At 33.2% G+C, this 13,332-nt stretch overlaps 1 protein-coding gene across 3 annotated transcripts in view; it reads left to right on the top strand.

Annotated features, from left to right (window-relative positions):
• The window catches only part of LOC129981780 (uncharacterized), a 45,084-nt gene extending 33,755 nt beyond the window's left edge, over positions 1-11,329 (top strand). For all 3 annotated transcript variants that reach the window (XM_056092786.1, XM_056092784.1, XM_056092785.1), the window contains 2 exons: positions 5,772-5,841; positions 11,075-11,329. In XM_056092786.1, the coding sequence (XP_055948761.1) occupies positions 5,772-5,841; positions 11,075-11,246 (242 nt within the window). In that variant the 3' untranslated portion in view covers positions 11,247-11,329. The remainder of the gene's footprint in view (positions 1-5,771; positions 5,842-11,074) is intronic.
• Positions 11,330-13,332: the final 2,003 nt, after the last annotated feature.

Below are 13,332 nucleotides of genomic sequence, written 5' to 3'. Positions count from 1 at the left end.
GTCCAAAACACGCGTTCAGTTTTCAGATACTTGTATATGAATCTCAACCTAGCGACCAATCGGGCTCTAACAAGCTTAACTATCTAACTAACAGCATAACTATTGTTTGCTAATGGCATCATTATGACGATTAATAATACGATGTATATTTTTTTGAAAGTTTTCGAGGAAATGTTTGCGAAGACCACACCTACTGGTTATATTCAATGAATCTCCTATTCTTCTTTCAGAAAAAACAACCCATTCCCTTCTTTCGTCTGTGTTTAAATTCAGTTTAATTCCGCTGTAGAGTTCTCTAGAAATTGGGCAGCTCATCTTCACTGCTCATTGCATAATAACAAAAAATATTTGCTGAAAAATTCAGACATTTTTATTATATGAAATAATAATAATAATAATAATAATAATTTGAGAAGAATTCCTTACAAAAATAGGGGGGAAATCCATAACAGTACATTAAACTTTTGCAGTAGACTAGAAAGGAAAGCACGTCTCATCCATGCACAATAGGCTTAATAGCAAACATAGGCAATATATATTAAGTTGTTAAAAACCGAAAATATTTACACATTTTTCTGTAGAAAATGAAAATACTTATCAAATTAAAGCAAATATATGTTAAAAAATAGTTCTAGATTATGGTAATTAACAATTGATTTGCCAGCATCCTGGCATAGGGGTAACGCGTCTTCCCCATGATCTGAGCATTTTCGGTTCGAGTCCCGGTTCGGGCATGGTTGTTCTTCATTTGTTCTATCTGTGAGATGTGTAAATGTGCCCCCTTGTAAAAAGGGGTTGTCCAAGCGAATCTGTTGTGTGAGTAGCTGCCATTAGCAACAACTGCCACCAAGCTAGCAGAAAGAAGCTAAATGCTCCTGATCAGATGAGAAGCAGAAAATATATCAAACTTTTAAGTTTCATGAAGCATTGATTGATCCATCATTTCTGTTCCAACAAAGCTGATTTACCTTTCTGAGCTTTTCACGTTAATGCTTCTAAATTATCTGATTCTTCTCCTTTAATTAAACCATGATAACGATTCTATTTTCTAAGAAAAACAGAAAGTATTGTAATTGTAAAAAAAAAAAAAAAATCAAACTTGAAATGTTGACGCATCTCCAAATTGAGTCAAAAACAAATTAATAAATGAAATGGAAATCTTTGTCTGTCTTTCGGTTTGGGAACGTCAAAATGCTTTCATCCAGATGAGTGAAATTCAGCACAGAGACTCAAACCCCAATATTTAGTTTTAAAATTTCTATTAAATTTTGAATGAAACCAATTCAAAAGAAGTCTGTCAGTCCGGCTGTCCGAAATATAGTTCTAAAAAGAAGGGAGGCAGAAGGATAAAATGAGGTTAACATCCGAAGCGCAGATGTGTATGAAATTTGGAACTCTGTCTGTAACTCTAAGTGTTACTTGTACTTCCACAAGTATATGATTAACAAGTATTCCAAAGATTAGGATAAATCGAAAACGGAAAGACTTAAATATTTGAAATTCGGTCTATGATTTTGTGACCACAATAATAGTAATGTGCCAATTTTGATTTAAATCGGTCAGAAAAAAGGTGTCCAAAACACGCGTTCAGTTTTCAGATACTTGTATATGAATCTCAACCTAGCGACCAATCGGGCTCTAACAAGCTTAACTATCTAACTAACAGCATAACTATTGTTTGCTAATGGCATCATTATGACGATTAATAATACGATGTATATTTTTTTGAAAGTTTTCGAGGAAATGTTTGCGAAGACCACACCTACTGGTTATATTCAATGAATCTCCTATTCTTCTTTACGAAAAAACAACCCATTCCCTTCTTTCGTCTGTGTTTAAATTCAGTTTAATTCCGCTGTAGAGTTCTCTAGAAATTGGGCAGCTCATCTTCACTGCTCATTGCATAATAACAAAAAATATTTGCTGAAAAATTCAGACATTTTTATTATATGAAATAATAATAATAATAATAATAATAATTTGAGAAGAATTCCTTACAAAAATAGGGGGGAAATCCATAACAGTACATTAAACTTTTGCAGTAGACTAGAAAGGAAAGCACGTCTCATCCATGCACAATAGGCTTAATAGCAAACATAGGCAATATATATTAAGTTGTTAAAAACCGAAAATATTTACACATTTTTCTGTAGAAAATGAAAATACTTATCAAATTAAAGCAAATATATGTTAAAAAATAGTTCTAGATTATGGTAATTAACAATTGATTTGCCAGCATCCTGGCATAGGGGTAACGCGTCTTCCCCATGATCTGAGCATTTTCGGTTCGAGTCCCGGTTCGGGCATGGTTGTTCTTCATTTGTTCTATCTGTGAGATGTGTAAATGTGCCCCCTTGTAAAAAGGGGTTGTCCAAGCGAATCTGTTGTGTGAGTAGCTGCCATTAGCAACAACTGCCACCAAGCTAGCAGAAAGAAGCTAAATGCTCCTGATCAGATGAGAAGCAGAAAATATATCAAACTTTTAAGTTTCATGAAGCATTGATTGATCCATCATTTCTGTTCCAACAAAGCTGATTTACCTTTCTGAGCTTTTCACGTTAATGCTTCTAAATTATCTGATTCTTCTCCTTTAATTAAACCATGATAACGATTCTATTTTCTAAGAAAAACAGAAAGTATTGTAATTGTAAAAAAAAAAAAAAAATCAAACTTGAAATGTTGACGCATCTCCAAATTGAGTCAAAAACAAATTAATAAATGAAATGGAAATCTTTGTCTGTCTTTCGGTTTGGGAACGTCAAAATGCTTTCATCCAGATGAGTGAAATTCAGCACAGAGACTCAAACCCCAATATTTAGTTTTAAAATTTCTATTAAATTTTGAATGAAACCAATTCAAAAGAAGTCTGTCAGTCCGGCTGTCCGAAATATAGTTCTAAAAAGAAGGGAGGCAGAAGGATAAAATGAGGTTAACATCCGAAGCGCAGATGTGTATGAAATTTGGAACTCTGTCTGTAACTCTAAGTGTTACTTGTACTTCCACAAGTATATGATTAACAAGTATTCCAAAGATTAGGATAAATCGAAAACGGAAAGACTTAAATATTTGAAATTCGGTCTATGATTTTGTGACCACAATAATAGTAATGTGCCAATTTTGATTTAAATCGGTCAGAAAAAAGGTGTCCAAAACACGCGTTCAGTTTTCAGATACTTGTATATGAATCTCAACCTAGCGACCAATCGGGCTCTAACAAGCTTAACTATCTAACTAACAGCATAACTATTGTTTGCTAATGGCATCATTATGACGATTAATAATACGATGTATATTTTTTTGAAAGTTTTCGAGGAAATGTTTGCGAAGACCACACCTACTGGTTATATTCAATGAATCTCCTATTCTTCTTTACGAAAAAACAACCCATTCCCTTCTTTCGTCTGTGTTTAAATTCAGTTTAATTCCGCTGTAGAGTTCTCTAGAAATTGGGCAGCTCATCTTCACTGCTCATTGCATAATAACAAAAAATATTTGCTGAAAAATTCAGACATTTTTATTATATGAAATAATAATAATAATAATAATAATAATTTGAGAAGAATTCCTTACAAAAATAGGGGGGAAATCCATAACAGTACATTAAACTTTTGCAGTAGACTAGAAAGGAAAGCACGTCTCATCCATGCACAATAGGCTTAATAGCAAACATAGGCAATATATATTAAGTTGTTAAAAACCGAAAATATTTACACATTTTTCTGTAGAAAATGAAAATACTTATCAAATTAAAGCAAATATATGTTAAAAAATAGTTCTAGATTATGGTAATTAACAATTGATTTGCCAGCATCCTGGCATAGGGGTAACGCGTCTTCCCCATGATCTGAGCATTTTCGGTTCGAGTCCCGGTTCGGGCATGGTTGTTCTTCATTTGTTCTATCTGTGAGATGTGTAAATGTGCCCCCTTGTAAAAAGGGGTTGTCCAAGCGAATCTGTTGTGTGAGTAGCTGAGAGGTACTCTTGGCCCTAGTTGGCGCTTCTAAAGCAAGAGACGCTCTCTTGGCTTAAAATCGTTTGCTTCGTCAGCGAGCTTGTCCATGGCAAGTGCCGTTATAAACAACAACAACAATTGATTTAGATGAAAAAAAATTAACCTTTTTCATATAATAAGAGAAAATATGCAGACTATCTGATACAACCTTTTCTCTCCTACAAGATTCGTAATAGATTCCAAATTTTATGGGTATTGGATGGATATGAATTGACTTCATTGCCCACTTCGTACAATTCTCGCATTCGAAGTATCGAGGAAATATTGTGATCATCAAACAATTCGATCTCGTTTTTTTGACGAATCTCCGCTAACCAGACATCTTCTGTGTTCAAAAAATATGCTTTTGAAATTATGTCTATCTGTCTGTGAACACTATAATTCTGAAACGCTTTGAGTTAGAAAGATGAAATTTGGTATGTGGTGTATATTTCACATTTGTAGATTTCTATCAACTCTTGTAGGAAGTCCATTCTGAAGAAGTCTGCCTGGCAAGCTAACCGAGAACAGATGAACACAACTGCTACAAAACGGGAAAGGCTAAATGGATAAATTAGCTGCAAAGATATAGTAATGAAAAGTTATCAAATTTTGAACCAAACTTGTAAAAAGGTTGACTATCTGTGGGCATGTTTTTTCACATACGTAAATGTAATCGTGATGACTCGAAAATGCAACTCCTTAGATAAATGTCGTTAATCTTAGTTTTTCGTATCAAATTACAGTATTTTGTTCGGTGAAGGCATCTTAGTTTTAATACCCAAGTATAGATCTGTATCAACATTTTAGACAAATTTGTGAAAGGGTTGACCATCTCTCTGTTTGTGTGTGCTCTCAAACGTATGGAAACAAGACGCAACGATTTAAATAAATGGAATTCATTATACGATCTTGTTACTAAAATAATTGTTGAGTGTCGAAATAAAAGTGTGTGTGTATACAAAATGTGTATTCGGTTTTCTTTACTTACAGTGTACGGGACATTGAAAATAAATCTAGAGTACTTATGGCTTTAACGGCCTTGTACAAAGTCAACTTTATCATGTAAGAAGACGAAGGGATACAATTGTATTAGGGAGTATGAAAGAAAGTTTAACCGAGACCACTCCCGCTAGGCATCAAATTCGTTGATCTCGTTTTTGCTTGAGAGGCCTTCGGTTTGATGAGTGTGGGTCATTTTTTTCATAACGATAGCGCAGAAATGTTAATGATTGGTGACAACTGGTTGTCGCTTTGTTTTCATTGCCATTTAATCTATATTATATAATAGCAATGTAATTACTGATATAAAATCGCTAATTAAATGTTATGAGGTGTATTCATGGCAGAGTGCAGAAAACCAGTCCCGAAAAAAATTTTGCTTTAGAAATATTTTTGTAATATTTTCATAAATTTAACTCAAGGCTTGTGACAACAAGCTGAATCAAATTCAAACCTGACACAATGTTCTGATAAATATGAATACTGATTGTGAGGCGTCCTCACCTGCGTAGTCGCTCCGTGCAGTGTGAAAGCGAACAATGGAAGCAGGACGCATGTACCCAATTCCAAATTTTAGCTAACGGATCATTTGAATCACAGAGTCTTTTCCTTTATCGAATTCTCTGCATTTCTGATATGTTCATATTTAATAGAAATGCAATGAGTTTAATTATTAAAAAATACCTTGCGCTATAGTTTTATATTATTTTTGCTTCCTCTACAAATATTTTCATTTATTTATCATTCATTTTAGAAGATTTTTCTTTCTCTCTTTCAGTAAGTCCAGTTGTAAAAGCGGAGACGAAGCGAGGAAAAGAAGGCGCTCGTCTAACTCTCTTCTGCCCAGGGTGAGAGACATCTCCGATTGTTATTTTTGGCCAGCCCACTGCACTGAACGGCTTGTCCGTATGGCCTTGTTTTGTGTTTATTTCCTCGTGAACGGAGAATTATTTCTCTCGCCGAATGTTAAACAACATTGCTTATATAAAATTGCCCAGAGAGAATAGTGCTACAGGGGGGATGAGAAAGAAATAATGCCCGCATCCCATTTTTGAAGGTACTACGAAGACAAAATATTATTCTTTAAGCTTCACATTCAAACTAAATGCGGTTGGGGAACGAAAAAGAAAACTTTGACTTATATCGTCTACTTTAGCTGCATCACACCTTGAACTTTAGATATGAGTAGTCAACATCTCGAAAAAAAATTTTTTTAACTGGAAATTTTTCTGGTAAACATGAAAGTGCTTTCCCAACATTTCATATCATTAGGGGATAATATTGTGGCAAAAAATGAATAATAATAATAATAAAACAAGATTGAAAAAAAAGTTATAAAGCAATGGTTAGTTTAGCAAACGCGACATCAGAATTTTCATCAATTCCTTGCAAAAACAATTGTAATTTAAAATAGGAAATTTATGCACTTCGTTGCAGTGGTCAATTACGTTTCACCGTTTCCTACTTGTCCTTAATGGGCATTGTTCCTCGTTCGCTTTTCCTTGTCGTTTCAATTTACACAAAACATTCGTTTCAAAAGGGCCAGTTTAGACACAAGAGTGAAATGGAAATACAACGAGAAGCCTCTCGAGCCCGAGAAGGTGAAGGAGAAGAGCCGGGGGCGCATCACCATCGACGTCACGGACGCCCTCCACATCAGTGACCTCAGGGTGACGGATGCGGGAGAATATATCTGCACTCTGTACGATGTTGAAATCGGCATCATACGGCTCAAAGGTAAGATCCACCATGAATCAGCATTTGCATAAACTATAAGTAGAGAAAGGAGCATAAATTCCAAGCCTAAACAGCACAAAAGAGCGGGACCAGATTAACTAGATGCCGCTGTTTTCCAGCAATGTAATGGATTTTGATAGAGTAATTTTAAGTTCCTTCAATGTTCTGAAAATATATGAATTCCGATATATACCCAATATGTCCCAAGAATCCCCATCGCTGTTGCAGATGTATCTTAAGTACTGGAGTTTTTGAACAGATTCGTCAATCAATGCTCTGCCTCCGTGAAGCATGCGTGACAACGAATAGTAAGAATTTTGGACAATTGTTGCCAAATAAAGAAGTTTCATACGATAATGATTTGTCATATATAGATCTTCATGTTCATCCAGATGGTGTTTCCACTTATGTTATATAATTCTGACTTGTTTTTCCTACTTTCTCTCTCGTAGGTGATAGCATGTAAAGAAATTAACGTAAATAGACATTTCAAGTGTTTCATTTCCATAAAAATAAGCCACACCCCCAAAGACTGCATCATGAATTTTAAAATTCTTTTTTGATATCATAATCTATTACTTTTTTCACCTGATACTGAAATAGGAAAAAATCTTCGTACTGTATGGTTAAAAAAAGAGAGAGTGTGTGTGAGAGAAAAGAAAACTCTTAAAACACACTTTTATTATAGTACTGAAGAAGAAAAATATGTTTATTAAACAATTCTGATTATCAAGTGAAACTTACAAGAAATCTCGAATTAATCTGAATCAGCTTATTACTGATCGGAGCAGAAGACATTCTAATAAAAAAAATATCTATTTAGAAAAATGTGATGGCAACTGAAGGATTTGTTTTTATTTTTGCAGTGACTTCGAGACATGCAATTTTTGGTAAGTATTGAAATATTATTACACTGAATAATAACATACAATGTGAAATAACTTTTTTTATTCATTATCTCTAAATATTTTCAAAGGTATTTGCAGGAAAAATTATAATTTCTTATAAGTGATTAAAAATGGTTTAATAATGTTTTTTAATACTCAAGACTTGTGATAGTTGGATATATGTGCTGTTCATCTAGAAAAAAACCTAATCATAAAATATGCGACTTAAACAGCGTTTATGAAATATACGATTTAAAATTTCTGAGGTGTGTGTGCAGTCGTTGTTGACTTCCCTACGAAAAGAACGACTTCATATTTCTTCTAACGTTGTGCATGATTTCAGCGTAGAAGCAAATTATCCTTCCAATATTTGTTTCTACATATTTATGGGGACATAGCGGAACGCAAAACATTTTTAGGAAATACAATCGGCAGAGATCTAGAAAAGTATGGAAAAGGGACAGTTCCTCCGCTTCAAAGTATTCTAACAGAATTACCCGAGTTTTCTGTTCAGGGTATTAATACAGACCAGTTTATACAGGATAATCTCACCTCTTTCAAATTTATTGACCGTTAACCAGTCTCAAAAATAAATTCCGAATGTTCAAAATTCTTATTGTGAAATTTGTTATATTTTTGTAAAATTTCATATAATCTCATCGTTTGTCAGAAAAATGTTTCACCAATTTTGAAATCCATGCCGGACGAAGACATAGGGTCACCCAAAAAGCAGAATAAGGAATACCTTTACTATACCTGCTATGCTATGTGTAAGCTGTGAAAAAGAGGTAACAGACGCCCTAGCTACATCCTGCAGAGAAAGCTTCATAAAAAAAACCCAAGGAGAATCATGAAAAACGGCAATAAGATTCGATAACTAGAAAGATTTTAGTGCTATTTAAAATTTTTACATAAATATAAATGTCAAATTTTTTTTTGTAATCTTTTCTTACAATGGAAAATATTGCTCACAAAATTTCAGGTTTTTTTTTTATATATAGAAACACATTTTTAACTTTTTAAAACCTGATTGTAACGATTCTTTAAAAAAAAATACAATTTTTTGAAGTCAATCTGGAGGCAGAAGGTAATAATGTATGTTTATAAAACTCTGAATGTGAGCTATAAACATGATTTGGCACCCGTTTCTTTCATTCCCAGAAAGCAATAAATTTTAGAAAAATCTTTTCACCATATAAAAGTAAACTACCCTGAGGTGCATCCTAACAGGTACGAAACGACTAAGAATTTTTACGAGAAGGAATTATGTGAATGATAAATTCTAATTCAATCAATACTTCTTCATCTTCTCGAGCTACAAACATTGTCGTTCGAGCAAATAGCGTCAGGCAGCGAAGAGTTGAGTTAAATCCATTCATTTCGTGTAGTGAGAGGCATAAGGATCTACACTTGGCGATAGCTTTAAAAAATCATTTCCTCAGCTATAAAATGCATTTATTTAAAAGCATATAAGAAAAGTGACATTTTTATTTGAAAGGAGATGATTTTGACAGAGTACGTAGAAACTGATGCTTTGCATAGAATACAGTTAAATTGGATTGAGAGTAAATTTTGCTACATTCTGTTTTACGTTACAGAAGCTCTCTCGTAAATATAAATTTTACAAAATTACTGTCAATGAAGATGTGCAAAGCATGAAGTTATCAATAAATGCTCTGATTTTTAAGCTGTGCAGGCGAAAATGTTCCAAATCGTTTTTAAAAAATGTTTTAGTTTCCCCGGGGAACTTTAAAACAAAATTTGTTTATGTTATAGCATAATATGTTTCCCATCCTTATTTTAACATTTAATGCGAAATTAATTAAATGCTTATATTTTTTGCCGATTCTTTATGCACTCTATTGAATGAATGATTATTTTCACCACTCTCATTGATAAGTGTATGAAATCAATAGGGAACTTTAAAAAAAATCCGTATTGGGAGCTAGTCCTTTGCTGAGGATTCTGCCAATAGTTCATGAATTAATGAATTAATTTAATTTGATCAATGTTCCGATTTTGAAGTTCAGGGAGTGAAGATCACTGCGAATGAAGTTTTGTGAGAAAAGCGCTCACTCTTATGGGTATACCGTGCCCTAAAAATGACAAAAATATCGAAAAGAAATGTATTGCCTTTTTCGAGGGCTCATACTGTTGGGAAGCTTGAATTCAAATTTTAAACTTCATATTTATATAGTTTTAAAGAATATTTGAATTTTTCTGGGGGCTGTCAATCTAAAATTGAAGGCTGCAATCGAAGCTACAGTTTACATTCTGATGCAATTTTCCATTTCTAGAGTTAATTTATTAAAAATATTCTTGAATATAAATCATTTCCCTAGGGGAATGATTTATGTTATCTGCTAATATCATTTCTGTTCTCTGCTCATACCGTTTATGCTTGTTTTTCCCTGCTTTCTCTTTGAGTTTTTGTTACTCTAAGTAATCAAGATTTATGTTAGTTTTTATGCAAAGGAGGTTATTATTATTATTTTTTTTTTACCTCGGGAGCTTTGCATTTTCATGTTTTGTTATTTTTTATTCATTCTTCTGTTGAGAGAAGTTCTCGATTTATTTATGCCTTTGGCAGACCAGTAAATCAATAATTCTGAAAAACTTTTAGTCTTCTCACTGATGCGAGACTTCAAGTGTCTTCGAAGTGGATGAAAGTGAAGAAATCCCTACTGCAAAAAACTACATTGCGGAGAGTGAGAATACAATCAGTGATGTATAAGGCCGGGCAACAAGAAATCAAACTCTTAGATTTAAAACTGATTAGAAATTGAAATGTTTTTATGAATAAATATGGTATTTTTAAACTTTAATTTGTGCTATTGTTTCAGCGATGTAGCTAAATAATAACACAACTGCTCAGCGATGCATTCAGTAAACTAAAATAATAATTTAGAAAAAAAAAACTCTTAGAGCGTTTCGTTGAAAATTGTGCTGCTCTCCTTTATGATACAGTTGTCTTATTCAAAGTGTTGTATACAATTTATTAAAATCGCTCACTATTTATTACTACCAGCCATCTTTGGTGACCAAATGGTTCGCCAGGAATATTGTCCGAATCACGTGTCTTCTTACTTTTGCAACACTGTAATTTCATTTTCTTATTCCACATGTAAACGACACATACATCAAACAGAATCCTTCTTCCTTAGCTTACAGCAATGAAAGAAAATTGCACAATTAAATATTTGATGGAACAATGAAAATGGTTTAAATTTCAGGACAACAATGAAATCTATTGTAAAATGTATGCAAAAGAATTTCTTTAATTTTCTTAATTTGAAGGGTTGTTTGTGTATGTGTGTGTGTTTCCGTCAGTTTTGAATTGTTGATGTTCCCCTATATTTGTATTTTCTGTAGCTTTCATTCCTTAAGATGCATGAAGGCAAACAATTAATAAGAAAAGAAAAAAATCCCTTTCGACTACATTTTCCTTCTTATGCAGATCCCACCACCAATTTCGGTATACTGACGCTTACCCTGCTGTTCAGCTTCATCCTGTGGGTGATTCTCATGACAGTGAAGTGGAAGAACTTCATGATGCAGCGGAAGGTGCAGCAGATGAGGAACGAGGACGTCTCGCAGTCGGAAAGCCTACTGAGTTCTGCAAACAGTGAGGCATAGTCACACAGCGGATGTGCAAGAAATTTAACTTATGAGTTGTTATACTCATTTGTAAAATTCTGCTGAAAAAATTGGAACACTTCCCATGTATTTTATTTATGAAGTTGATAAAACTAGTTTTGATCATATTACGCTTATAGTTGCTTACACATTCAGTAGTGATTGCGACCCTTTTCAAAATTCCCAGAAACACTTTAAGTAAAAAATATGGCATGATCTTAAATAATTCAGAAAATAAATGTGACACGTATGCAAAAACATTTTCAAATAACTTAATTAATGAAACAAAAAGTAAAATTAAAAATTACTGAAGATTAGTATTGCGTAAAAATGTCTTTTATTGTCCTCTCTGTCACTAGGGGATACTGTTCGGTTTCAATACGAATTGATTCTAATTTCAGTTTTGAATATTTAGGATATTAATAAATATTTTTTTTTATATTTCAACTTTCTTTAACACATCAATTGGGCGCACCACAATATGTAGAATTAAAACACCACTCCTCTAAATAACACTATCTACTTTTGAGGAACTAAACATAAATAAAAATATCCATTCTGTATTTAACAATAATAAGGTATTACAAAATACGTAAAATGCATAGTACATACAAACATATATATATATATACAATACAGTTTGAAGTATTGATGCATATAAATAAAATGCGAAAAATTATTTGAATTTACAAAATTAGGAAATCACCATAACGTGTGATTCTAGTATTCGTAGCAGAAGTTTTATTTTCGATTTGTGGCTTATAAAGAAATTTAAACAATGAATCAATATCTTTTGAAAATTCAGAAAGCTGACTTGAAGCGATCAATTGAAACAGCGGTGTTTTTGCCATCTAGATCAATTATAAAATTTTCGTCTGGGCTGCGTAAAGCGGACCAAAATAGGAGGTCGAATTTTGTTGTTTCTAAGAAAAACATGTGGTCATGATTTCAATGATGGATGTATACATTTTCGTACAACTATGAGGACATTTGTACTGAGTTTTCTCATCATAATTAATTTCGACACGTATATTGATGTCACAAACGTTTGAAGAGAATCTGTAGGAATAAACTCAGATAATAAACAAAGTATTACCATAAACTAGTTGGGAGTTTGTTGCATTTAAATCATTTTTCGCTACTAAGCGTATTCCAAGCAATATTATAGGCAAAATATCAATCAACTAATATCTTCATGGGCAGTAATACAGCTGTTGAAGTGCCCGTGGAATCGTTCTATCATTAATTACTTTGTGAATGCTAAAAAGAGGAATGGATGGATTCTGTGACTATTTATCATGTTTATAGACTCTTTAATTAAAGAAGAAAATGTCTTCCTTGATTCATTCTAATAGCAGTAGGTATTCCGAAATGGGAAATCCACTCACTTGAAAGTGCCCGAACTATAGTTTCCGCAAACATATCTAATGGAAGAATAATTTCAGGCTGCCTGGTATACCTGCACGTGACAGGAAGACAATATTTATATGCGTCGGATGCAGGAAGTACGTCAACATGCGCATGAGACAATCGAGCATCCGGTAGAATAAGTGTTCTAAAGGAAATTTGGTATGTTTGAACACCTTTACACCATCGATATATGTCAAAAGCACGAACTCTATTTCTTTTGTATCTTTTCTTGTTCATGGCCAAAAGAACGCTTAGAAGTTAAACCGATAGTTGCTGATATTCCAAAATTAAAAAGGGAACTCAAATTTTTAAATACCGTTTGCCTTAAGTCTTTAGGTACAGAAAGTCAACGGGTTTCGAATGATTTATTACAATATAAAGAAACGTTTTCAAGTTGAAAATACTGTTTCTTTAATTTAATAGATGAATCTGGCTGAAAGAAAGATTGGAATTCAGCACCATGAAGTTGAGTTAGCTATCTTTTTAAATTTAATGTAGATGGTTTTGTAATTGCTTTGATTTCGAATCTAGATTATGTATTCAAAGCTTTGTTGTCAGTTCCAACATTATAGGGAATGTCTATAGAAAATGGAGAAATGTAATCTGGGTGTCTGAATTGGCACGGGGAAAATTTTTCCAACTTGAAAGCATAAGTTAAAGGTGTTTGGT

The sequence above is a fragment of the Argiope bruennichi genome, chromosome 8 (genome assembly GCF_947563725.1).
Source record: "Argiope bruennichi chromosome 8, qqArgBrue1.1, whole genome shotgun sequence".
NCBI classification, from domain to species: Eukaryota; Metazoa; Arthropoda; class Arachnida; order Araneae; family Araneidae; genus Argiope; species Argiope bruennichi.
The sequence above is the reverse complement of the archived record's forward strand: the minus strand, read 5'-3'. Positions and strand labels throughout refer to the sequence as shown.